The following is a 26,083-nucleotide window of genomic DNA, read 5'->3' as shown; positions in this document are numbered from 1 at the left end:
CTCAGACACATACGTAGGCTAAATGCACACCACATGTATAAACACACACACATCTTAGTCTACATTATTTATAGTCTTAATTCCACTCATGGTTAGTTGAACTTGCGTTCCTCATTTTGTCTGCCTCTGTGTGAAGCCGACAGCCAGGGCATCGTCTTTTAATGAGTCATCACATGGTGGTTCTAATGTGATAATGGATGCCTACACCTCATCAGCAGTACATGGGAAGTCTTAAAGTAACTTTCCAGAGAAAATCTAAATTTAAAAGTTAATATTTTGTTAACACACACCCAAATAATGTTGTTGACTCATCCTATACTTATATTTGTTGCCAAAGCATAATTTGGAGAAAGAACACTTCAAAAGCCCCACCTCAAACTGACCGTTTCAAAAAAGCTTGCTATTGCCTCAGAGGATGATGTCATCCTTCTGATGAGGATGAGCTGGCTAATCAGCGGTCTACTCGCATGAATATTTTGAACGACCAGTATACGCCCACACCATTCCAACACAGAAAGCTGCTTTTTAACATGAGTAATACTTACACATTTTTGTAAGGAAAACTCTTTCACTCATATTGTAATTAATTATAGGTCCTATTTAATAGAAATCTGGAAACACTAGACAGTTAATGCAGATTTGTGACTTATCAAACATGTTTTATTTAAATGGCATATGCTTATCTTTTAATTAAAAAACATTTCAGGTTGGTTTTGACTGGCAGGCAGGTTTGAGATATACTGTTGCAAGGTGCCATGCTACAGCCATATCTCTGAAATGTTGTTCTTTCCTTCCTTCCTTCCTTGCTGCTGGTCCCTAATGTCTCTTCTCTACCCTTTCTTTCCTCTCACTCCACCCAGACACCCCCTCCTCTTTTCCTCCTTCTCCTTGGTAGGTGTGTGATAGAGTGAATAAGAGAGAGGGATGGTGACGTCTCCTCTCTCACTGCCTCCTCTTCCTTTTTGCTTTTCCAGGGAGCTGTAATAGGAATCGATGATGAAGACGACAGCACATTCACTATCACTGTGGACCAGAAGACTTTCCATTTCCAAGGTTAGTCTCTTGTTCTTTTCATTCTCCTCCTCTCCCTCACCTCCCACTTTGCTCGCTTCCCTGTCGTTTGTAGTGAACCCATCAATGCTGCATACTGCCGGCTGCTCACATGTAGGCTCTATTTGTAGCTTGTTCTCTCTCGCGCGCTCTCGCTCTTTCCAGCCTTTTTCTTCTTAGTCTTTAAAGGAGGATTATTTTGACGGTGCGCTAACACAAGCAGACACACACCACACACGTCGAGCTCTAGGCATTTGAATGGCTAGTCGTCTAGAGGCTAAAGCAAGATTTATTCCACAGCAAGATTCCTCTGTAATGGAAAGAAGCGAAGGAGGCTGTATTTAAAACCAAATTGAAGATTACTTGCATTTTCTAGCGCCTATGGGAATAAAGAAATACTGCTGAGCTGCAGTGCCGATCCACACCGTGAACACTTCAGAGACAGGTCTGGTCCCCTTCCCAGAACCCTCTCACCCCACCCCCTTCCTCCGGCCAGCAGCTGCACTGACCATCCACCCAGCGGACCATTCTCCTCCAGGTCTCTAACCTCCTTCACCCTGTCACCTCCATCGCTCCCACCACACAGCCACCACTACCTCCACCAGCATTCTGTCCACGGTGGGCCCATTTCGTACACCTCCATGCCCTCTCCTATTGCTATGTTCCGAAACTGTATGCTGTGGCTCTACAATAGGAAGGGTAAGGAGATGCATGATGTCTGCATGTTGGCCTCTTGTCAGGTTGAAGGGCATGGCTCGGTGAAGCATTGGTTATAACCTTTTCCGAGGCATTTGTGTTTGTTTTAGTAGCTTACTGCTTGGTTTGATTTTAATTTTTTAAAAAATATATGTATAGTGGTTGTTTACCATGGAAGAAGTATTGTATGGAAGAAGTATCGTATCTTTAAAAAATATATTTTTAGGCTAAGATTAAAGAAACAATATTATGAAAGATTGTTTCTAAGAGGTGCTTTGTGAGGTCACCAGTGTTTATTATGATTGTTGAGGTTGGCGAATTCTATAACATTATTATCGGTCTGATTCAATTTGAGATTAATTTCATATCAAGTTGGTCGAGTTAGAATTCTATGGTCATTGTCTTTTGGTCTACTTGCTCTATTATGTGTATCCAGTCAATTTTATTGGAGTTCACCCTTTAAAAGATGCATTTGTGAAAAACGATGCTCCTCCAGATGATTCCTCCAAGTTGGAAAGTAATTATAAGATTACGTAGAAAAGATGGGAACGTCACAGCCATTATACAACCCATCTAACACCCAAGCCTGTAGGTGATTTAAAAACAATTCCTATATCACACAAGGGACATACCAATTTGCACTTGAAAAGGTTAACAAAGATGTATGTGCTACTCTCCCAGATGTTGCCTGCTGGAGATGCATTACTGTTGTATTCATCCTTGTAAAGGATCCAGCTGATGTTACACACATTTATTCTGGTGTGGTGCTGCGGCAGGCAAGCAGTGGGGCTGTGTCGTCGGAGGAGGAGGAGGAGGACTATAGCAGAGCATGGGTGAGGTATGGGGTGGCCACAGATGAAGGCTGCGGAGAGAGTGAGAATTTGTATTTCTATTTAGAGGAGCATCCATAATTCATCTGGCTCTTTTCCTGGCGGAGCATCAGAGCTGCATGAGAGGCCGTCAACTCCCCCTCCCCGCTTCCCCCCCACTTCCAAAGCAGACCTTGTGTGCTAAAGAGCTCTACATGGCCCCATACAGACAAAGCTGCTTAGCCTGGGAAACTGCTGAATGCATTGGCCAAGCCCACGATGAGCAGGTCGCGTGTTGTAGAGAGGGTGTCTAGTGGTTCTGGTAATGTATGACATACCCAGTCTTTGGAGTATACAGTGGATCCTCATTTAGTAGTTGTGTAATACCGTGGTGCGGGATGCTGCGGTATGCTACAGTATGCTACGGCGTGTTACAGTGCATAGTATTTACTGTTAGCCATTGTTGCCGTTAATGTTCGTTCGAACCACCAGAAGGAATCTTTGAGGGCATCTTTATGAAGCTTGTTGGTGCTTGCTTCCTTTTCCAAATAATCCTACAGAGGTCCATGCAGGCCAGGCGTTTTGATTGCATTAACCTATCTGAAAGAGCCTATTCTAAGGTTTTTAAATATTCTAGTTTTTCCAAACACAAAAATATTGCCCAGATGATCTGTTTCAAAATATAACGTTTTCCTAGAATAACCTCTGCTCCATGCGTAGCCTACTAGCAACAATCAGCAAATACCTATTTGGGAAAAATATTCTTTCTATTTAATTCTGTTGTATTCCATCATATTATTATTGTAAAATATACACAGTGTACAAAACATTAGGAACCCCTGCTCTTTCCATGACAGACTGACCAGGTGAAATCTATGATCCTTTATTGATGTCACCTGTTAAATCTTCTTCAGTCAGTGTAGATGAAGGGGAGGAGACGGGGTTAAAGAAGGATTTTTAAGCCGTAAGACAATTGAGACATGGATTGTGTATGTGTGCCATTCAGAGGGCAAGACAAAATATTTAAGTGCCTTTGAACAGGGTATGGTAGTAGGTGCCAGGTTTGAGGGTGTCAAAAACTGCAACGCTGCTGGGCTTTTCACGCTCAACAGATTCCCTTGTGTATCAACTACCACCCAAAGCATATCCAGCCAATGGCAGGCCAGTGGTCGAAAACCAGTCTTTGATAGGGCTATGACAGTAATTGGATAACATTGACAGTTATGACAGTGATTGTGACATTGACGGTTTTGGGTCAAGACCATCATGAAAATAAAATAAGTCAAAACCATTTAATAAAAAATGCTAAAAAACACATGTTTTAGCAACTTTATTTTAATATAATAATAATACCTTGCCCATTGTTAACTATTTGATTATATGGTATTGTTTTGCTAAGTTAGTCCATCTATTAAACTGTATACATCGCCGCCTCTTTTCGACTATCTTTTGATGCTCTCCAATCAGCAAATCCGCTATATGCATGGATAGGAGAGATTCTTTGAAGGTCAATTCAGTTCATTGAAGATGTGAGGGGGTGGGGTAAAAAGTGTGGACTGGGGCTAACTATAATACCTATACTGTAGATCCTATGGGTGGGGGTGGATGGGTACGCCTTTTTTCATTGTAACAGTAAATTGGAAGAGTGATGTGATAAAGATGACTCTCGAAGCAAAACAAATGTAACAGCTTACGACGATGGAGAACCAGATGACTTGGACCAGTCTGTCTGCAGAATATGTGCAAAAAGTGTACCTAATGGAGAATTCCAGAACCACAAACGGGACACCGATAAATGGCGAGAACTGGCAGACAGTCTAACTTCTTATGTAGGAATGGAAACCCACCTTTTTTTAAATTGTATTTTATTATTTTACCTTTTATTTAACTAGGCAAGTCAGTTAAGAACAAATTCTTATTTTCAATGACTGCCTAGGAACAGTGGGTTAACTGCCTGTTCAGGGGCAGAACGACAGATTGGTACTTTGTCAGCTCGGGGGTTTGAACTTGCAACCTTCCGGTTACTAGTCCAACGCTCTAACCACTAGGCTACCCTGCCTCCCCTTTGTAGAAATGCTCTGTAAATTTGACGGTTAACGGGGAGAAAGTACAGTATTTCTCTCAAATAGCGGTCCCTACATTGTTCAACAAGGTGGAAGTTCAGACAGCTAAAGGATGTCTTATATTTTTAAATAAATAATAAAAATGGTTTTTGCACTGGTCAAGTATAAATATGACTGGACACTTAAATCCCACTGTTTAGAAACAACCTACATGGCGGAATCCCACACAGCCGGCAGAATCCCACACAGCCGGCAGAATCCCACACAGCCGGCAACCTGGCTGACGTTCTGCGTTCGGGCTTGACTGAGCCCTTGACTAAAATAAACTGCCCTGTATCACCACAGACACCGGGGCCAACATTGTGGCAACTGAACTGGCCTTGTCTAAATTGCTTTGGCCACAATCTCCATCTTGCCGTCACCAACGGTGTGAACAGCGAGAGCACACGCACAGAGGTCGGGTTCCAAGCCTATGTAGAGCCCTAGTGAAGGCCCAGATGGAGCTGATCCTCAAATCACAGCCTCATTCTGGTGAGAAATTAAGTTTTAATCAGCCATAATAACCATTTAAAAGAACAAGCTATGCGAAATTATTGTTCATGTATAATTATGTTATTCAGATGCCCTAGGAAATCTACAAACAAAATAGGCATATTTTCAAGGGCGGTTTCGCGGACAGATTAAACTTAATCCTAGACTAAATTGCACTTTTAAACTGGACTAAATGACATTGCATTTCTAAGACATGTTTTAAAGTAGTCTGACTTTCCCTAGCCTAGATTTAAAAAGTCTGTGTTCCAGAGGGATGATTTAGAGCTAGATCTAAATAAAGGCTTAAATTTAACCTGGACAGAGGCATGTTTAACTTCAGATTAATGGATGTGTGCCCCCAGGTTGTTCTGGGCAACGGAGAAAGATGGATTAACTAGACTATTTCAATGATGATCAAAGAGCACCACCAAGGCCAGACAGAAGGGTGCTTCTAGACAGGAGCAACCCACTGAAGGATTTTGATTAAATCAATTCCTGTGTCCTTTTACGTATGTACTAAGAAAATGCAGCTGACATTTGTTTGCTTGAACCAAGCCTTTCATCTGACTCTTTGGGGAAGATCCATCATTTTTTCCCTACAAGTTCTGATCACCTTGAGGTTTATGGCTTCTGTAACCTTCCGTCGTGAAACAGGATATTTGTGTGGTGCAAGTGATCTGACTGTATGCAGAATAGTCCACAAATACTGCAATGCTATATGTGAACTGAAAGACAATTACATCAAGTTCCCTGACGCTGCTGCCCAAGCCAACAACAAGGTAGAGTTCTATGAATATGGGAACTTCCCACAAGTAATTGGCTGTATAGATGGATGTCATATTCCCATCGTGTCCCTCTACAGCAGATGCTGAGGAGTGTAGGAATCTTAAACTGGTTCTCAATAAATGTACACAGTGTGGGTGCTTCCAATTTGCAGTTCTCCAACATTGTTGTACGTTGGAAAGGGGCAACACATGACTCAAGGATTTTCCAAAACTCCTCTTTGTATGCTCAGCTTGAAGGAGGACAACGGAGTGGAACCATATTTGGTGACAGTGGGCATGCACAGGTTAACTTGTTGTTCACCTCCTAGAGCATTGGGCCAGTAACCAAAAGGTTGCTGGATCGAATCCCCGAACGGACAAAGTAAAAATCTTTCGTTCTGCCCCTGCGCAAGGCTTAACCCACTTCCCCGTGCACTGAATGCATGGATGTCGATTGAGGCAGACACCGCACCTCTGATTCAGAGGGGTTAAATGCGGAAAACTCATTCAGTTGTATAACTGACTAGGTATCCCCCTTTCCCCATCTTCATGCAATAGGACCTGAGCAACAACGAAACAACCAAGTTCATATCCTCACCAGAGGTGTAGTGGAGCGCAGGTTTGGTGTATGAAGAGTCATTTCCAGTGTCTAAAACACATTGCGCTTTCAACCTAGAATATGCTGAATTGTCATAATTGCAACCGCAGTGCTTCACAATTGCCTTAAACAGCATGGCTGCCCAGATCCTGGCATTGAGGATGACTCCGATGTTACCATGATTGAGGCAGACAATGACAGAAATGGACAAGCCTGCAGAGAGAATTTTCTCACAAAGATGGCTTAAGTGATTGAAGCAAACAATAGACATGGATTGGTAACAAAGGTTTTTGATTCAGGAATGGAAATATCAGGACCTCGTACTGCTGATGCTTAATGTTTCTCTCTTGCTTCATAACCAACTCAACATAAAGGATAATTTGGATCTTCATATCATGCTTTTACATTAGCTTGTGCTCATGAAATTCCATGGCCAGTTTCTCATGCATTCTCAGCCTCTTATCTTTGTCCTCCAATCTTCCCTCCTGGCTGCTGCCGATGTAGGGGGCTGACCTTCATCCTCTTAAGAGAAGTCTCCTCCAAACTATGGCGATCATCCGCCTCTAGAAAATTATTACATTGCTGCCTTAGAGAACATTAGTTCTTCGAGAGTTAAGTTCATTACATTTTTATTATGGAAGTGCAAGAGATGACTGACAACATTACATATTCTCTGCAGTCTGGGGATGGCACATGTTGAATAACTGTGTCCCTACCATATGAGGATTGAAACATTCCCCCATCTAAACTGTCCAAATGGTCATCATCTGGGATACCTTCCATTGTTTGCTGGCTATCAATTATCCCGGGAAAGTCCCCCAGCTCATCGGTCTCTGGTCTTAACACTCCCTACGAGCAAAAGCATTTGTCTTCAAGTAGATTTTTGTTGTTCCACAGGACCTTAGAAACATGAGACAATATAGCAATTATATTAGAAATTATGTAAAACATTGTTTGTTACATTTCTGTCACACATACATTTAGGCCCCACTGTTATGCAATAACTAACATTTCAAAGTGACTATGATTTGTAAAAGTGGGCCAACAATAAATAGTGTCTTAGATGAAGTTGTTGGAGCTTCCTTTTGTTTACTTTTTCATTTGAATTCATTAGACATGGTAGTCCAGGCATTCTTCTCGTTTTCTGTTGAATCATGCTGTTTGTTGTCAATAATTGGGTGGTTTGACACAATTAGCTGAAGAGTGTTTTGTATATAAAATGTATCTTTTACCTCCGTCCATTGTTTGTTTTAGGTGACTTGCTCCAATTCCACACAATGCTTATGTATTAGTGTCCCATCCCGGGTTACTGTAGCATCCTCAGATTAGCACCAAGTGCACATCGTTAATCTAAGCAGGCTTCACAAAGATGAATTTGTTAGGCCTTATTTACCTTAACTGGGACTCCTTCATCTAGAACTAATACATCTGAAGTTAATAACATCTCAAAGTGTTTTGTAAATCTGGATTCATTTAAGTAGAACTAGCTTAGTCCTGACTTAAATCTAAATCAAATCACATTTTATTTGTCACATACACATGGTTAGCAGACATTGCGAGTGTAGCCTAATGCTTGTGCTTCTAGTTCCCGCAGTGCAGCAATATCTAACAGGTAATCTAACAATTCCACAACTACCTAATACACATAAATCTAATGGAATAAGAATATATACATTATAAATATATGGATGAGCAATGACCGAGCGGCATAGGAAAGATGCAATAGATGGTATAAAATATGATATATACATATGAGATGAGTAATGCAAGATGTATGTAAACATCATTATTAAAGTGACTATTGATCCATTTATTAATGTGGCCAATGATTTCAAGTCTACACCGCCCATAACAGGCAGCAGCCACTAACACAGAGAGGCAGCAGCCTCTGTGTTATTGATGGCTGTTTAATAGTCTGATGGCCCTGAGATCGAAGCTGTTTTTCAGTCTCTCGGTCCCAGCATTGATGTACCTGTACTGGCCTTTCTGTGACATCGGGTGCTGTAGGTGTCCTGGAGGGCAGGTAGTTTGCTCCCGGTGATGCGTTGTGCAGACCGAACCACCCTCTGGTGAGCCCTGCGGTTATGGGCGGTGTAGTTGCTGTACCAGGCGGTGATGCAGCCCGACAGAATGCTCTCAATTGTGCATCTGCAAAAGTTTGAGGGTTTTAGGTGACAAGCCACATTTCTTCAGCCTCCTGAGGTTGAAGAGGCACTGTTGCACCTTCTTCACCGCATTGTCTGTGTGGGTGAACCTTTTCAGTTTGTCCGTGATGTGTACGCTGAGGACCTTAACTTTCCACCTTCTCCCCTGCTGTCCCGTTGATGTGGATAGGGGGGCGCTCCCTCTGCTGTTTCTTGAAGTCCACGATCATCTCCTTTGTTTTGATGACGTTGAGTGAGTTTATTTTCCTGACACCACAGGAAAGTGCCCTCACCACCTCCATATAGGCTGTCTCGTCGTTGTTGGTTATCAAGCCTACTGCTGTTATCATCTGCAAACTTGAGTGGAAGCGTGCATGGCCATGGAGTCATGGGTGAACAATTAAATTCTGTCCACAAAACTGTGCTTCAATGTTGCATTGCCGTAGGCACGTTGTATTTTCACAACGAAATAAGCCTTTTTTTCTTTTTTTTGGCCAATCAAACTCTAGTTAAACCACTGAATATACTTAAATAATAATGATAATCTATAAAATATTTTTATTTTTTTATTTCACCTTGATTTAACCAGGTAGGCTAGTTGAGAACAAGTTCTCATTTGCAAGTGCGACCTGGCCAAGATAAAGCATAGCAGTGTGAACAGACAACACAGAGTTACACATGGAGTAAACAATTAACAAGTCAATAACACAGTAGAAAAAATAGTCTATATACATTGTGTGCAAAAGGCATGAGGAGGTAGGCGAATAATTACAATTTTGCAGATTAACACTGGAGTGATAAATGATCAGATGGTCATGTACAGGTAAAGATATTGGTGTGCAAAAGAGCAGAAAAGTAAATAAATATAAACAGTATGGGGATGAGGTAGGTAAAATTGGGTGGACTATTTACCGATAGACTATGTACAGCTGCAGCGATCGGTTAGCTGCTCAGATAGCAGATGTTTGAAGTTGGTGAGGGAGATAAAAGTCTCCAACTTCAGCGATTTTTGCAATTCGTTCCAGTCACAGGCAGCAGAGAACTGGAACGAAAGGCGGCCAAATGAGGTGTTGGCTTTAGGGATGATTAGTGAGATACACCTGCTGGAGCGCATGCTACGGGTGGGTGTTGCCATCGTGACCAGTGAACTGAGATAAGGCGGAGCTTTACCTAGCATGGACTTGTAGATGACCTGGAGCCAGTGGGTCTGGCGACTAATATGTAGCGAGGGCCAGCCGACTAGAGCATACAGGTCGCAGTGGTGGGTGGTATAAGGTGCTTTAGTAACAAAACGGATGGCACTGTGATAAACTGCATCCAGTTTGCTGAGTAGAGTGTTGGAAGCCATTTTGTAGATGACATCGCCGAAGTCGAGGATCGGTAGGATAGTCAGTTTTACTAGGGTAAGTTTGGCGGCGTGAGTGAAGGAGGCTTTGTTGCGGAATAGAAAGCCGACTCTAGATTTGATTATGGGAATCCTGTGTGTACTACACTAGAAAGCATGATTTGGAGGATCATTTGCTTGTTTAAAAAAAAAGTGGGGGAAAATAAAGCTGTGGATTGTTTTTAAGTCGTAGAGCCTGTCGGGAGGCAGCGGATTTGGAAAATAGGCTACCTAATAGATTGAGTCAGTAAAAGAGAGGCCGAGCCAGGCATGTCACAATATTTAAAAAAAAAAATACAGTACAAAGCAATTGGCTATTGCTGTTAAGAGAAGGCGATGAAAAGACATTAGTCTTAGTTATAAAAATGTACAGTGACTGAGCAAACAGTTAATGGCACTAGCAGAGCATATCCCTGGTGAGTGTGCATATTCACTGTCTATCATTGGTTCATTGTCACTTGAAAGTTGTATTAAAAAAAGATTCTGTAGAAAATTAATATTAGCCTAAATGATGAATATCCATTTTACTCATCACATTAGGAATAGAAGGCTTCATATTTTTGGGGGTGAAAATTAGCTCCCCCAACTCACGCACCGCCTATGAGCAGGACAATGAGGCCTAAATGCGCTAATGTTGTTCCTTTGCTAATGCTGTGCCCCCCCCCTCCATCGAGTACTGAAAGTATTAAAATAACATGTATCCACCAATCCAAAGAGGGGAATAGGTGGGAGTTTGAAAGCCCGCTCTTCCACTCTGTGGACAAAGAATCCCATTGTTGCTCTGTCAGAAGGGCTACAATTTTGGTATTTTATTAGGACCCGCATTAGCTGTTGCAAAAGAAGCAGCTTCTCTTCCTGGGATCCATACAAAACACAATACCTAATGACATAATACAGAACATCAATGGACAAGAACGGCTCAAAGACAGAACTACATAAAAATAAAAAGTTTAAAGGCACACGTAGCCTTCATATCAATGCATACACAACTATCTAGGTCAAATAGGGGAGATGCGTTGTGCTGCTTTGTGTTTTTAAAATCAGGTTTGCTGTTTTATTTGAGCAATATGAGATGGAAGTTCCTTCAATTAGGGCTCTATATAATTCTATTCGCTTTCTTGAATTTGTTCTGCATTTGGGAACTGTGAAAAGACCTCTGGTGGCATGGCTGGTGGGATAAGTGTGTGTCAGCGCTGTGTGTAAGTTGACTATGCAAACAATTTGGGATTTTCAACACAATGTTTCTTATAAAAAGAAGTGATGCAGTCAGTCTCAACTCTTAGCCAAGAGAGACTGGCATGTATAGTATTATTATCAGCCTTCTGATTACAATGAAAGCAAAATGTGCCGCTCTGTTTTGGGCCAGCTGCAGCTTCACTAGGTATTTCCTTGCAGCACTGGACCACACAACTGGACAATAATCAAGATTAGTCAAAACTAGTGCCTGCATAACTTGCTTTTGGAGTGTGGTGTCAAAAAATCGGAGCATCTCTTTGTTACGGACAGACCTCTCCACCTCTTTACAACCATTGAATCTATATGTTTTGACCATGACAGTTTACAATCTAAAGTAATGCCAAGTAATTTAGTCTCCTCAACTTGTTCAACAGCCACACCATTCTTTACCAGATTCAGCTGAGGTCAAGCACTTAAGGAATGATTTGTACCAAATACAATGCTCTTAGATTTAGAGATGTCCAGTACCACTTTATTACTGGCCACCCATTCCAAAACAGACTGCAACTCTTTTAAGGTTTTCAGTGACTTCATTAGCTGTGGTTGCTGATGCGTATATGGTTGAATCATCAGCGTACATGGACACACATGCTTTGTTTAATGCCAGTGGCAAGTCATTGGTAAAAATAGAAAGAGTAGAGGGCCTAGAGAGCTGCCCTGCGGTACACCACACTTTACATGTTTGACATTCGAGACTCTCACATTAAAGAAAAGTTCTATTAGATGGCTCTGAATCCACGATATGGCAGAGGATGTAAAAGCCATAACACGTTTTTTTCAACACGTTATGGTCAATAATATCAGACTGCACTGAAATCTAACAGTACAGCTCCCACAATCTAATTATTATCAATTTCTTTCAACCAATCATCAGTCATTTGTGTCAGTGCAGTGCATGTTGAGTGTCCTCTATAACGTGCTGAAAGTCTGTTGTTAATTTGTATACAGAGAAATAGCATTGTATTTGGTTGAGTCCTTGTACCTTGACACGAATGGGTTATGGTGGCCGACAACCTTACAGAGTTACAATTCTTTCAGCAAAAAAACAAATCACTGCGTTTGCAGTGGGCTAATAAGCTAAAACACTAGAGAATTGGAACCACATTGCCTGGTCTGATGTATCCCGGTTCCTGCTGTTTCACGCTGATGGGAGGACTAGGGTATGGAGAAAACAATGCATCCATCAGGTGCATCCCTTCATGTCTGCAATGTATCCATATGCAAATAGATTTGTTTCAGCAGGATGACGCCACAAGGCTAGGATTGTCCAGGAATGGTCCCACAAACATGACAGTGAATTTGGCTTACTGCGGTGGCCTACCCAGTCACCAGATCTCAATCCAATTGAGCATCTGTGGGATGAGATTGAATGAGATATTCACAGTAGAGATCCACTACAAGCCAACTTGACACAACTGTGGGAAGCATTGGAGTTATTATGGGACAGCACCACTGTGGAACACTTTCGAGTCCATGCCCCGATCGCGAGCCTCGAATGCTTTGAGCACAGTCTGTATTTGAAGGCTCTTCCCCAGCCGGGCTTTAACACTGTTATAGTAGTTTGGGTTATTGTAATAGTCATAGAACCATCCTGGAACGAATTGAGGCTGTTCTAAGGGCAAAAGGGGGTGCAATGCATATTTAGGTGTTCCTAATGTTTAGAACACATAGTGTATGTAGGACTGAGAAATATAAACGTGTGATGTCCGCTAAATGAACATGTTAATTTCACTGACATGGCGCAGGCATAGCCTCCGCTACTATAGCATAAAGCATTCTTTCTTAGTATTCTGTCTTGTCTATTATATGACCTTCCTATACAACATATTAATGGATTACTTTGTGTATATTACATGGATTTATTAGACTGGTGGCCATTGGTACTCCAAGTCCCGACTGTTCTACTGTTAAACGGTGCAACAGACTTTCATGGCGCATTGAGGATGAAATGCTCAGTTTCTTTCACGATATTTATCTAAAAGTAGGCCTACTGTTACTGTAAATTCACATATCGGAAAAGTCAGGGACAGGTGGGTTGAAGGTTATTTTAATAAAGTCATTGAAATGACGTCCAACTATAGGCCTAAGAGTGTGTCCTGTTTTACGTACCTTATTGGCGTGAAGGCCTACGTCAACATACAGTGCATTTGGAAATTATTCAGACACCTTGACTTTTCCCACATTTTGTTCTATCCTCCTACACTTCTTGATTTTTCTTATTGTTATTATAATTATTCTTATTTTAATCATTGTAAGTAATGTCATTATCATTAGTAGACAGCCTTCTATAACCACCATTGAGCAGTAGGCCTAAGAGCATGCCTTTTATAGTAGCAAATGTATAGCCTACCTAAAACATCTGTTAATACATTTCAAGTCCCTTAAATAGAAATCAACTCGACAAGAGTCTATTGTCCTGCTTCCTTTGTATTCCAATGAATTGATTGAATAGGTATGGCTGCCAAATAATTTACACCTGGCTCATAGCTTTGTAGCGTATTTACAGTGCACTTTCAGTCTATTGAGAAGTGCATCCCAAGCTTTCTGTAGTACATTTTATTTATCAACAATTACATTGAGCAAAGGGCACTCACATCGGCCATTCACAGTGAGTGCATAAGCCTATACTCCGCCCAACCCTGACCATCTCCTCCCTCGCCCCCTTCAACGAGTCATTCTCCGCCTGACTCTACCATTGCCACCGACTGCATCTTTCTGTTGTTAACATTCCGGTCTCAAATAAATCATTACATATAATCATATACGTATTAACCATAAGTTGCCCCTTCTGTCTCTCTGCTTGGTAACAGGGTTAATTACACGTGATCACAGTGTTAAAACAGAAAAAACTCAGGTTAACAGTTCAGGCATTCATTCCAAGTGGTTAAGGTTTGGGGAAGGCTTAAAACAAAACAATAAAAAACAATATATTGATATATTGATATATATACAGCTATCGACTTTCATTAGGTTATTAGAAGGCTATTTTAAAGCGATTTTGAGTTGTCAATGTGTAAATATATTTTAATTTTTTATCGTATTCTGTTTGGTAATGGAACACGAAGCCCCTTATTTCTTCAATGTAATAATTTATTCATTCATAAGGGTAGCCCTTTCCTGCAGTCAAATGACCTAGTGGCCTCATGGGTGGAATGTTATTCATATTTTTCAGATTTTCATAATCAACATTGTTTATTCAACTTTGAAAATCCAGTGTTTCGATGTCTAACAGTTTTGTTATTTCAGTCTTCTGTGATGTATATAATGTGTAATATTGGGATGCAAACTCAATTTAATACATTTCAGCTCTGTCTGACATGGTACGGGTGTCTTTTTAAACTTTTTTTAAGCCCATAACAATGTGTGTGAGGTGCATACTTTTTTTTGTTTCAAAGTAGATTTGTTTTAAGACTACCACGAAACACTCTGTGACCTTGATTTAGCCCACTGCAGTAAAAGGTTATTAAACCGATAGGTCTTAGGGCTGCAGTAAATTTTATAAGATTACTAGGTTCATTTTTCAAAAGATTTTACTGCCTGTAGTATGTAGGCCTACACAGTAGAGGGGGTAGCCGATTTTATAGCTTTAATATGCTTGTTCTCAACATTGATGAAAAATAATATGCTTGTTCTCAACATTGATGAAAAATTAACTCTATAGGTGTGTATAGGTAGGTGTGTTGGAAAAATGACAAGCTCACAACACGTATCGGATTCTTCATTAGGATTTATTTGATTTAATTTGTTGACATTCATTTACCATAGTCACAAATAATTGGAACACAAACAACATGAGCATATTAACTTGGTCAAAAATGTTGTTTAGTGAAGATGTTCAGAAACAATGTGTCGGTACTTATTTGTGCCTTTGGTTCATAATGAATCAATGAAATTGTCTAAATAAATTGTTACATGTAAAATATTGTCTGACATTCTGCTAATTTTCTGATCTATTAAACATTCGATCTCCATACAGTTTTCTTTTTCCAAAACTAGGATCTGTAACAGAGTGGACTGCGTTTTGGAGACTTTCTAAAAGTTTCTAAAATGTGCATTGTTTAAAAGGAGTGCAAGGGCGAATGGAGTTATTGCACCCGCGTACTTCACAGAGTAGGCGTTCCCTAATAGAAATATGCAAACAAATGCTAGAACATGCCAGTAGGATCTCACTAGCTCATGCTTGGCTCTGCACACTTTCTTGCTTGTTCTGCCCACTAGAATTTGAATTTGCTCCCATTGGAAATGACAGGCTCTGGTCTGTCTTGGGTTAGTTATACAAATCTTTACTAATAGGCTACAGTCCAGTTACAGCTACTTCTGACAAAGTAGAAACAAAAACAAAAGGTATTTTCACGGGTGTGAGTTGTTGTGCACGCAGAACAGAAGAGCAAGTCTTACACTGTTCTAAATTCATTCTTCATCCTCATTCAGTTCATTCATTATTCAATCGTGCAGTCGTGCACAATTATCAGTTTCTATCACCTATTCATTCACGTTATTCATTCAGCAAGGAGAGAGACAAATAAGTGCCTAGGTGCTAGAGGTCGACTGATTATGATTTTTGAACGCCGATACCGATTATTGGAGGACCAAAAAAGCCGATACCGATTAATCGGCCGATTTTAAAAATAAAAATGTATTTGTAATAATGACAATTACAACAATACTGAATTAACACTTATTTTAACTTAATATAATACATCAATAAAATCAATTTGGCCTTAAGTAGATAATGAAACATGTTCAATTTGGTTTAAATAATGCAAAAACAAAGTGTTGGAGAAGAACGTAAAAGTGCAATATGTGCTATGTAAGAAAGCTAATGTTTCAGTTCCCTGCTCAGAACATGAGAACATATGAAAGCTGGTGGTTCCTTTTAACATGAGTCTTCAATATTCCCAGGTAAGAAGTTTTAAGTTGTAGTTATTATAGGACTATTTCATTAACCTTTGACTATTGGATGTTCTTATAGGCACTTTAGTATTGCCAGTGTAACAGTATAGCTTCCGTCCCTCTGCTCGCTCGAACCAGCAACACAACGACAACAGCCACCACATCGAAACAGCGTTACCCATGCAGAGCAAGGGAAACAACCACCCCAAGGCTCAGAGCGAGTGAAGTTTGAAACGCTATTAGCGCATGCTAACTAGCCAGCCATTTCACTTCGGTCACACCAGCCTCATCTCTGGAGTTGATAGGTTTGAAGTCAAAAACAGTGCAATGCTTGACGCACAACGAAGAGCTGCTGGCAAAACGCACGAAAGTGCTGTTTGAATGAATGTTTACTCGCCTGCTTCTGCCTACCACTGCTCAGTCAGATACTTAGATACTTGTATGCTTGTATGCTCAGTCAGATTATATGCAACACAGGACACGCATAGATAATATCTAGTAATATCATCAACCATGTGTAGTTAAATAGTGATTATGATTGATTGTTTTTTATAAGATAAGTTTAATGCTAGCTAGCAACTTACCTTGGCTTACTACATTTGCGTGACAGGCAGTCTCCTTGTGGAGTGCAACGAGAGAGAGACAGGTCGTTATTGCGTTGGACTAGTTAACTGTAAGGTTGCAAGATTGGTTCCCACGAGCTGACAAGGTGAAAATCTGTCGTTCTGCCCCTGAACGAGCAACTTAACCCACCGTTTCTAGGCCGTCATTGAAAATAAGAATGTGTTCTTAACTGACTTGCCTAGTTAAATAAAGGTGTAAAAAAAAATTGGGGGAAAGCAGCGCCCGAAATACCCATTTCCGATTGTTATGAAAACTTGAAACCGGCCCTAATTAATCGGCCATTCTGATTAATCGGTCGACCTCTACTAGGTACCAACTCTTTTTCATTGTGTGTTGCGCAATGACACACTAATGCAATGTAATGTACTATACCACAACTTACCTCAATGTCCCACGGCATAGTCTCAACTTACTTCAACCCCCTCTCTCTCCTCCAATCAAGATACTACGTTATTGTGTTTACCAAAAACTGTTGTGCGTCACGCCATCTAGCTTCTCTCTTTGTATTACAGAACATTCCATTCATTTAGCCAAATGATGGGAAGCAGAAGAAGAGGTGAACAGTAAATAATTCACATCCTTTGGAGGAATCCTGAAGAGCAGTTTGGAGTAGTGTGTTTTTAGGAATGTGATCATGAATAAGCAGAGAGGAAATGGAGTCATGTCATCTGCTGCTTGTTAGACACACTGCTAGCGCCTGTCTGAACACTGTCACCTTGCTGAAGGCTCTCGGGTTTTTCCACTGCCCATCTCTGTATCTCTCTGTGCCTAGCTATCCGTAATAAGACATGCTCTACAGAATGGCCTCTTTGTGCACTAATGGCCCAGGAGTTGCACTTTGCTTTCAGCCAGAGGAGCCACTCTACCTTCCTGGGGAGAAGGGAAGCATTAGGCCCTAATTGGGTTGTGAGAACGTGCCATGTCATGGCCTGTTTGGGCTCAGTGTTGAACACTCAGGCACTGCACAGGTTTCTGACCAGCCTGGGCCTCAAACCACCACATTCATACCAAGAGTTCAGATTTTCCCAGTTCATATTATGCGAATGAGGGAAATCATAACCATGAGGACTATCAAAACTGAAGTGTTTTTGCTGTACAGAACAATAGTTTTATTGGTCTCCAAGTTATGTAAGTGTTCAATATATTATATTAGTGTTAATGATTTGCTGTTGCTATCACTTCATCAGCAATGTCTGTAGCTTATATCACACTCAAGACTGACCCCAGTAATGATGGTTGGTGTTATGACAGATGGTGTATCCTCTCATGAGACTGCATCCCTCTGTTAGTAAGGAGTGGCCATGTTTGGGATGCACTGTAAATGGCACACAGAGATGGCACAATGCTTGCAGATCACAGATGGGTGTGGAACTGACCAAACAGTGCATCCTCACTGTCACACAAAGAGCTTAAGGTAGAAGGGAGATGCATCATTAGGTCTTTACATGCCGTGCAACCAAGTGGTAACTACTACTGTTTTCACGTAGGATTTACTATGTTTTTCCTGTAACAAATTGTGCAATGTTTTATATGACCCCCTTAAAAACAGGCTCATTATTACCACATTCTTGCCTGCATACACCTTTTATACCACTTGTGTGCATGTCGGAATGCTGGTGGGGACCAGTGGTAGTAGTGGTGTGCAGATGTGGATTGGCGTCGATTTGAATAATTCCATTTAAATATACACCAAAAATAAATCCATTATTTGTTTGTTTAGGCAGGTCTTAAGAAACATACGAATAATAAAATGCATTTTCAAAAGGCAAGAATATAGCATATTTTAAGTTCATGTCAAATGAAATCGATAGCTCCTTATTTTGTTCATTTAATAGACAAGTAACACCTACCCGATCACAGTCAACACGCATATATTTTATAATGGAATATAACAGAATAAAATACATATTTTCCCACACAACCTGTGTCACGGGAACGTGTTGAACCGCTGTCAAAAAAAATTTAATATTTTGAAACGGAGCCCAAGCCCATACTTTTTTTAATGCACGTTTCGCTCCACTTTGTTAGGGAGCAGGCGTAGGGTCTTACCTTCAGCATGATACCGATTTCAAAATAATAGCCATCATATTTTAATTGAATCTTTTACTTAAAAAGGGGTTAAAGTTTTTTTTTTTCCTCCCCAATTTCGTGGTATCCAATTGGTAGTTAGTCTTGTCTCAGCGCTGCCACTCTACGGACTCGGGAGAGGCGAAGGTCGAGAGCCGTGCGTCCTCTGAAACACAATCCAACCAAGCCGCACTGCTTCTTGACACAATGCCCTCTTAACCCGGAAACCAGCCACAGCAATGTGTCGGAGGAAACACCGTGCACCTGGTGACTGTGTCAGCGCTCACGGCTCGCCACAGGAGTCGCTAGTGCGCGATGGTACAAGGATATCCCTGCCAGCCAAGCCCTCCCCTAATCCCTAACCCGGACGATGCTGAGCCAATTCTGGGCCACCCCATGGCTCTCCCGGTCGCGGCCGGCTGCGACAAAGCCTGGACTCAAACGCAGAAACTGCAGAAACTCTTGTTCATATTTCACAACCTCTGTGGGCTTTTGAGCAAAATAATAGACCTTCACTTTAAGCAACATCATTGCATACTAAATGTATTTGATCAGAGAGATCATATTTGTTTGCTACAAATAGATGAGCGACAGTGCATTCGGAAAGTATTCAGACCCCTTGACTTTTTCCACATTTTGTTACGTTACAGGCTTATTCTAAAATCAATCTACACAGAATACTCCATAATGACAAAGCGAGAACAGTTTTTTTTAAATCATGTTTGCTAATTTAGGGATGGTCACTGACAGAGCTCCAGAATTCCTCTGTGGAGATGGGAGGACCTTCCAAAAGGGACATTCCATCTCTGCAGCACTCCACCAATCAGGCCTTTATGGTAGAGTGGCCAGACAGAAGCCACTCCTCAGTAAAATGCACATGACAGACTGCTTGGAGTTTGCCAAAAGGCACCTAAAGACTCTGACCAGAATAATAATGAAGACAAACTATGAAATATTACATATGGAATCATGTAGTAATCAAAAAGTGTTCAACAAATCAAAATATATTTGAGATTATTCAAAGTAGCCTCCTTTTGCCTTGAAGACAGCTTTCCACACAGTGACTGCTACTGTCATTTAGACAGGTTACCTTTGAGTTCTTGGGCACAGGGACTATGGTGGTCTGCTTGAAACATGTATACTGAACAAAAATATACATTTACATTTAAGTCATTTAGCAGACGCTCTTATCCAGAGCGACTTACAAATTGGTGCATTCACCTTATGACATAAAAGCAACATGCAACACTTTCAACTATTTTACTGAGTTACATATGAGAAAATAAATTAATTGCAATAAATTAATTAGGCCTTAATCTATGGATTTCACAGGCGAGCAGCCATGGATGGGCCCGGGAGGGCATGGAGCCAGGCCCAGCCAATAAGTTTTTACCCACAAAAGGGCTTTATTACAGACATACAGTGGGGCAAAAAAGTTTTTAGTCAGCCACCAATTGTGCAAGTTCTCTCACTTAAAAAGATGAGAGGCCTGTAATTTTCATCATAGGTACACTTCAACTATGACAGACAAAATGAGAAGAAAAAATCCAGAAATTCACATTGTAGCATTTTTTATGAATTTATTTGCAAATTATGGTGGAAAATAAGTATTTGGTCACCTACAAACAAGCAAGATTTCTGGATCTCACAGACCTGTAACTTCTTCTTTAAGAGGATCCTCTGTCCTCCACTCGTTACCTGTATTAATGGCACCTGTTTGAACTTGTTATCAGTATGAAAGACATCTGGCCACAACCTCAAACAGTCACACTCCAAACTCCACTATGGCCAAGACCAAAGAGCTGTCAAGGACACCAGAAACAAAATTGTAGACCTGCACCAGGCTGGGAAGATTGAATCTGCAATAGGTAAGCAGCTTGGTTTGAAGAAATCAACTGTGGGAGCAATTGCTAGGAAATGGAAGACATACAAGACCACTGATAATCTCCCTCGATCTGGGGCGCCACGCAAGATCTCACCCCGTGGGGTCAAAATGATCACAAGCCAGTACATGTGCCAGTACAAAACTCTTGGCAAAGGAGAAATGCACCCTAACAGGGATGTAAGCACATTTGTGCACAACATCGTAGAAAATTACGCATTTTGTGTGTATGGATTTTTTAAAATTTCAGCTCATGAAACGTAGGACCAACTCTTTACATGTTGCGTTTTATATTTTTGTTCAGTATAGGTATTAGATTCAGTCAGGAGTTTGAAAATGTCAGTGAAGCTGGTCAGCGCATGCTCGGGAGTACTCATCCTGGTAATCCACCTGGCCTTGTGAATGTTAACCTGCTTAAAGGTCTTACTCACATTGGCTATGGAGAGCGTGATCACACAGTCGTCTGGAACAGCTGGTGCTCTCGTATGATTCAGTGTTGCTTGCCTCAACGCAACCCTGGAAGGTATTTAGTGCATCTGGTAGGCTCGTGTCGCTGGGCAGCTTACGGCTGGGTTTCTTTTAATTCGTAGTAGTTTACAAGCCCTGCCACATCCGACAAGTGTCAGAGCCGGTGTAGTAGAATTCGATCTTGGTCCTGTGTTGATGCATTGCCAGTTTGATGGTTCGTCGGAGAGGGCATAACGGGATTTCTTATAAGCGTCCGGATTAGTGTCCCGTTCCTTGAAAGCAACAGCTCTAGCCTTTAGCTCAGTGCTGATGTTGCCTATAATCCATGGCTTCTGTTTGGGATATGTACAGTCATGGCCAAAAGTTTTGAGAATGACACAAATATAAATTTTCAGTGTGCTGCCTCAGTTTGTATGATGGCAATTTGCATGTACTCCAGAATGTTATGAAGAGTGAGCAGATGAATTGCAATTAATTGAAAAGTTCCTCTTTGCCATGCAAATGAACTGAATCCCCAAAAAATATTGCCTCTGCATTTCAGCCCTGCCACAAAAGGACCAGCTGACATGTCAGTGATTCTCTCGTTAACACAGGTTTGAGTGTTGACGAGGACAAGGCTGGAGATCACTCTGTCATGCTGATTGAGTTCGAATAACAGACTGGAAGCTTCAAAAGGAGGGTGGTGCTTGGAATCATTGTTCTTCCTCTGTCAACCATGGTTTCCTGCAAGGAAACATGTGCCATCATCATTGCTTTGCACAAAAAGGGCTTCACAGGCAAGGATATATTTCCGATTGTTTGGAGCACCCGGAAAAAAGCTTGTCCGGAGAAGACAAGTTGAGCGCTACCATCAGTCCTGTGTCATGCCAACAGTAAAGCATCCTGAGATGCTGTGTGGGGTTGCTTCTCAGCCAAGGGAGTGGGCTCACTCACAATTTTGCCTAAGATCACAGCCATGAATAAATAATGGGACCATCACATCCTCCGAGAGCAACTTCTCCCAACCATCCAGGAACAGTTTGGTGACGAACAATGCCTTTTCCAGCATGATGGAGCACCTTGCCATACGGCAAAAGTGATCACTAAGTGGCCCGAGGAACAAAACATCAATATTTTGGGTCCATGGCCAGGAAACTCCCCAGACCTTAATCCCATTGAGAACTTGTGGTCAATCCCCAAGAGGCGGGTGGACAAACAAAAACCCACAAAGTCTGACAAACTTCAAGCATTGATTATGCAAGAATGGGCTTCCATCAGTCAGGATGTGGCCCAGAAGTTAATTAACAGCATGCCAGGGCGGATTACAGAGGTCTTGAAAAAGAACACTGCAAATATTGACTCTTTGCATCAACTTCATGTAATTGTCAATAAAAAGCCTTTGACACTTATGAAATGCTTGTAATTATACTTCAGTATTCCATAGTAACATCTGACAAATATCTAAAGACACTGAAGCAGCAAACTTTGTGAAAATGTATATTTGTGTCATTCTCAACTTTTGGCCACGACTGTACGTTCAGTGACTGTGGGGACAACGTTGTCGACGCAATTATTAATAAAGCCGGTGACTGATGTGGTAAACTGCTCAATCCCATCAGATGAGTCCTGGAACATATTCCAGTCTTGGCTAGCGAAACAGTCCTATAGCTTAGCATCCGCTTCATTGGACCACTGCTGTATTGAGCACGTCACTGGTACTTCATGTTTTAGTTTTTGCTTGTAAGCATGAATCGGGAGGATAGAGTTAGGGTCAGATTTGCCAGATGGAGGGAGAGCTTTGTATGTGTCTCTGTGTGTGAGGTGATCTGGAGTTTTTTTCACACCTAGTTGCAAAGGTGACATGCTGGTAAAAATCAGTTTTTCTGCAGTAAAGTCACCAGCCAGTAGGAGCGCTGCCTCTGGGTGAGCATGTTCTTGTTTACTTATGGCCCTATACAGCCCGTTGAGTACAGTCTTAGTTCCAGCATTGGTTTGTTGTGGTAAATAGACAGCTACGAAATGTATAGATGGAAACACTCTTGGTAAATAGTATGGTCTACAGCTTATCATCTGTCCGTCAGAGTGGAGGGCCTCTCTGGTCTTTTCAGTGTAAATGTCAGACGTTTTGTTTGCTCTGTGTCTTTGCTCTGAGGGTGCAGCCTGGCAACAGGCTGTGTCTCGTCAGGAGACCTGCCTTGATAGTCTCTTGCCCAGCGACGCACCAGAAGGGTTGCAAGAACCCCCTTAGCAGCTGCAAAGGCACAGCACAATGAGCAGATAGTTAACTTGTTGGGCCAGATGAGGTGCTCTAGTCTTTCTTGTAGCTACAAAGTTACTACTAGGTGAAGCACTCTGTTGCTGTTGTAATAATTCCTATCTCGACTATGGCTCATCTGCTGTGTTTTGTGTGTTTTTCTTCTCAGCTCGAGATGCAGATGAACGGGAGAAGTGGATCCATGCCTTAGAGGGGACTATTCTCCGTCACACCCTCCAACTGCAGGTAAGTCACTCACTCATCTGTTCAGACCAGCTTCACTCTAGTAATACTGGGGGTACTAGTCCAAAGCCATTGAGTTCAGCTAAAGAGGAGAAAGATTTTGCTCAACTTTTTATTTGAAATAAGCTTTCTCAAATGATGGGGATAACTCTAGCTGCTGTTGCATTGTAAAACACATTTTTTGAAGTGTGTCTGTGTATTAACCTTCAGAGGGAACATAATTTGAACTGTATTTCTTCAATTTGTTCTTTTACCTAAGACCACAGGAAATAATAGAGGAACTGTTGAGAATATTAAGCAATAGCAGTTTGTTTCACCTTTTGGAAGCATGTGTTGTCAAAATAACCGTTCATGCTATTTGTTGAGGTCTTTTGGATGCAGGAAATCGGGATATAGAATTAATATCATGCCTCTGTCAGCTTCATCGCAACTAGTAGCACTGGGACACTGATGGCAGGCAAAAGCACTCTTGTCCTAATCTGTGAAAGGGTTAATTAGTCATCTGAGAATATAAGGAAATTAGTCTGGACACAGTAAGAGAGTCTGTGTGGTTAGGAGCACGGTTTGGTTAGACTGTTGGCTGATGATGGGCATCATGTTTATCTATGAAAGCCTGTTTTTAAAGAGTGCTGTGTATTAGTTGCTCTCTAAACTGCTAATTTCCATCTCTTATTTTGGTCTGTGCCCTTTGTGGCTCACAAATAGGTCTCCTTTCTCTCACCAGCCTTAATTCTACCCTCCAGTTGTTTATGTGCCTTTTGTTCTGCTTTCCTTCTCTAACCCACTCCTCCCCTCTGCTACCCCTCCCTCTGCCTCACTCTCTCCGATCCCCACCCAACACTGCTGACTGGCTGCCTGCTTGCAAACACTGTAAGCGTGGAGTCATAGCGGGGTCATGTGACCTGGACCAAATCAGAGTCCTGCTTACTCTTTCAGCCAGACATCTGCACCTCAGCTTTATCCAATCAGAGCAGCTGTTGTTGCTTGTCACATGGGCTTGTGCTGCCTTTTTTTCTCTCTTTTTTTAAAAGAAAGTCTGTACTTCCTGTCAGAGAGAGAAAAGGATCCTGGATTAACTTTGCCTGCGTGTGCTGCTGCTCAGCTGATGTAGAACGTACCGCAGATGTACCAGACGATGCTTTTGGTGTTCCTGCTGGCAGTCTATAGGAGTGGAGAGTACTAGAACAGTCGTTTGTTTGCGTAAGGGAGGAGAGAGGAGCTTTAGGGTCAGCTTTGGCCTGTGCATTTTGACGAGGCATGTCCCTCAGAGCTCTGCGTCCTGTGAGTACCACACTGGGGGGAAATGGTTGGTTGGAGTGCGACAATGCAGTTAACTGGGTCATGCTGTGTGGAAAGCCTAACGGGGAGGGGGTGAGGTGTCTGAGTGAAGGGTGGGCTAGATTGGTGAGCTTTTCCAATGTCTGGTGGTTAGTGGGGGTGGGTGTGGTACACTAGCATAGGGAGGGATTGTCTGGTTAGACAAAGCTCTTTTTGGAACAGAATGTGTGAACATGCCAAAGCTGCAGATACAAGCCTACATGACCGTCCTCTGGTTTTATAAGCTGCTCTATTCCAGCGGAAGGATCCCTTCCATCATGGTGATATGGGCTTGTGTTGACATAATAGAAATCGAGAGCAATAGGGACTCTCTTTCCCTCTTTGTTTGTAATGTTAACGGCTTTGTCCCTCTGCAATTATGAAGTCTGTGTCATATTGATAGCATTTTTCTTAACCTTTTAAAATACAGCGGGGGCCCGCTCAACAGTTTTTGGTATGTAAGTGTATGGTAGGACTTTTCAATGTGAAAATTGGTATGGAATGATTTTGGTCAGTGGGGTAAATTACTCTAAAAGTCTGACATGAATAGAGGGAAACTCCTGTTCTATGTCATGTGTCTTTGGATGCAGGTGTTCAAACAATACAGCTTCTCACAGGTGTCAAAATCAGTCCATGTTGTGATACTTTACCCTCACTCCAAGCCAGCACTATTACTGTCGTAAACATAACCATGAGCATGCATTTCCCCGCAAGTAGGTTGACGTCGCTTTCAAATTCAGAATATACAGTCGTGGCCAGGATTTTTTATTCAGTTGATTTCCTTGCTACCCATTCACATCGCTCCGGCCAAACACCTCATCCTCTAACGTTTCTTCTCCACCTTGAGTCAGGATTTGAACTCCTCATCTTGTCGAATGTGAACGCATTCAAATCGTTCGGACTGGTCCCAGAAATCAATGGCTTGGGCCAGAGCCTGAACACACGTGGGTAAAGCGGTGTTTCCAGAATAGACATTGGCTTTGATACTCTGATTGGTGTGTTGTTTTGTACCAAGCCCTTCACTTTGACGTAAGCAGAAATGACTATGTTGGAAGTCTGACTGAATGTATGTAGTGATAGG

General features: G+C 41.7%; 1 protein-coding gene across 3 annotated transcripts in view; it reads left to right on the top strand.

The window, feature by feature from the left end:
• The window catches only part of LOC115108432 (oxysterol-binding protein-related protein 9-like), a 46,377-nt gene that overhangs the window by 3,538 nt on the left and 16,756 nt on the right, over nt 1-26,083 (top strand). For 2 of the 3 annotated variants that reach the window (XM_029632745.2, XM_029632744.2), the window contains exons 3-4: nt 975-1,053; nt 23,612-23,688. In XM_029632745.2, the coding sequence (XP_029488605.1) occupies nt 975-1,053; nt 23,612-23,688 (156 nt within the window). Of the gene's footprint in view, nt 1-974; nt 1,054-23,611; nt 23,689-24,733; nt 24,967-26,083 lie in introns of those variants that run through there. The other variant, XM_029632746.2, reaches the window with a different exon arrangement.

This window comes from Oncorhynchus nerka, linkage group LG24 (assembly GCF_034236695.1).
Source record: "Oncorhynchus nerka isolate Pitt River linkage group LG24, Oner_Uvic_2.0, whole genome shotgun sequence".
NCBI classification, from domain to species: Eukaryota; Metazoa; Chordata; class Actinopteri; order Salmoniformes; family Salmonidae; genus Oncorhynchus; species Oncorhynchus nerka.
This window is presented reverse-complemented; position numbering and strand designations above follow the sequence as displayed.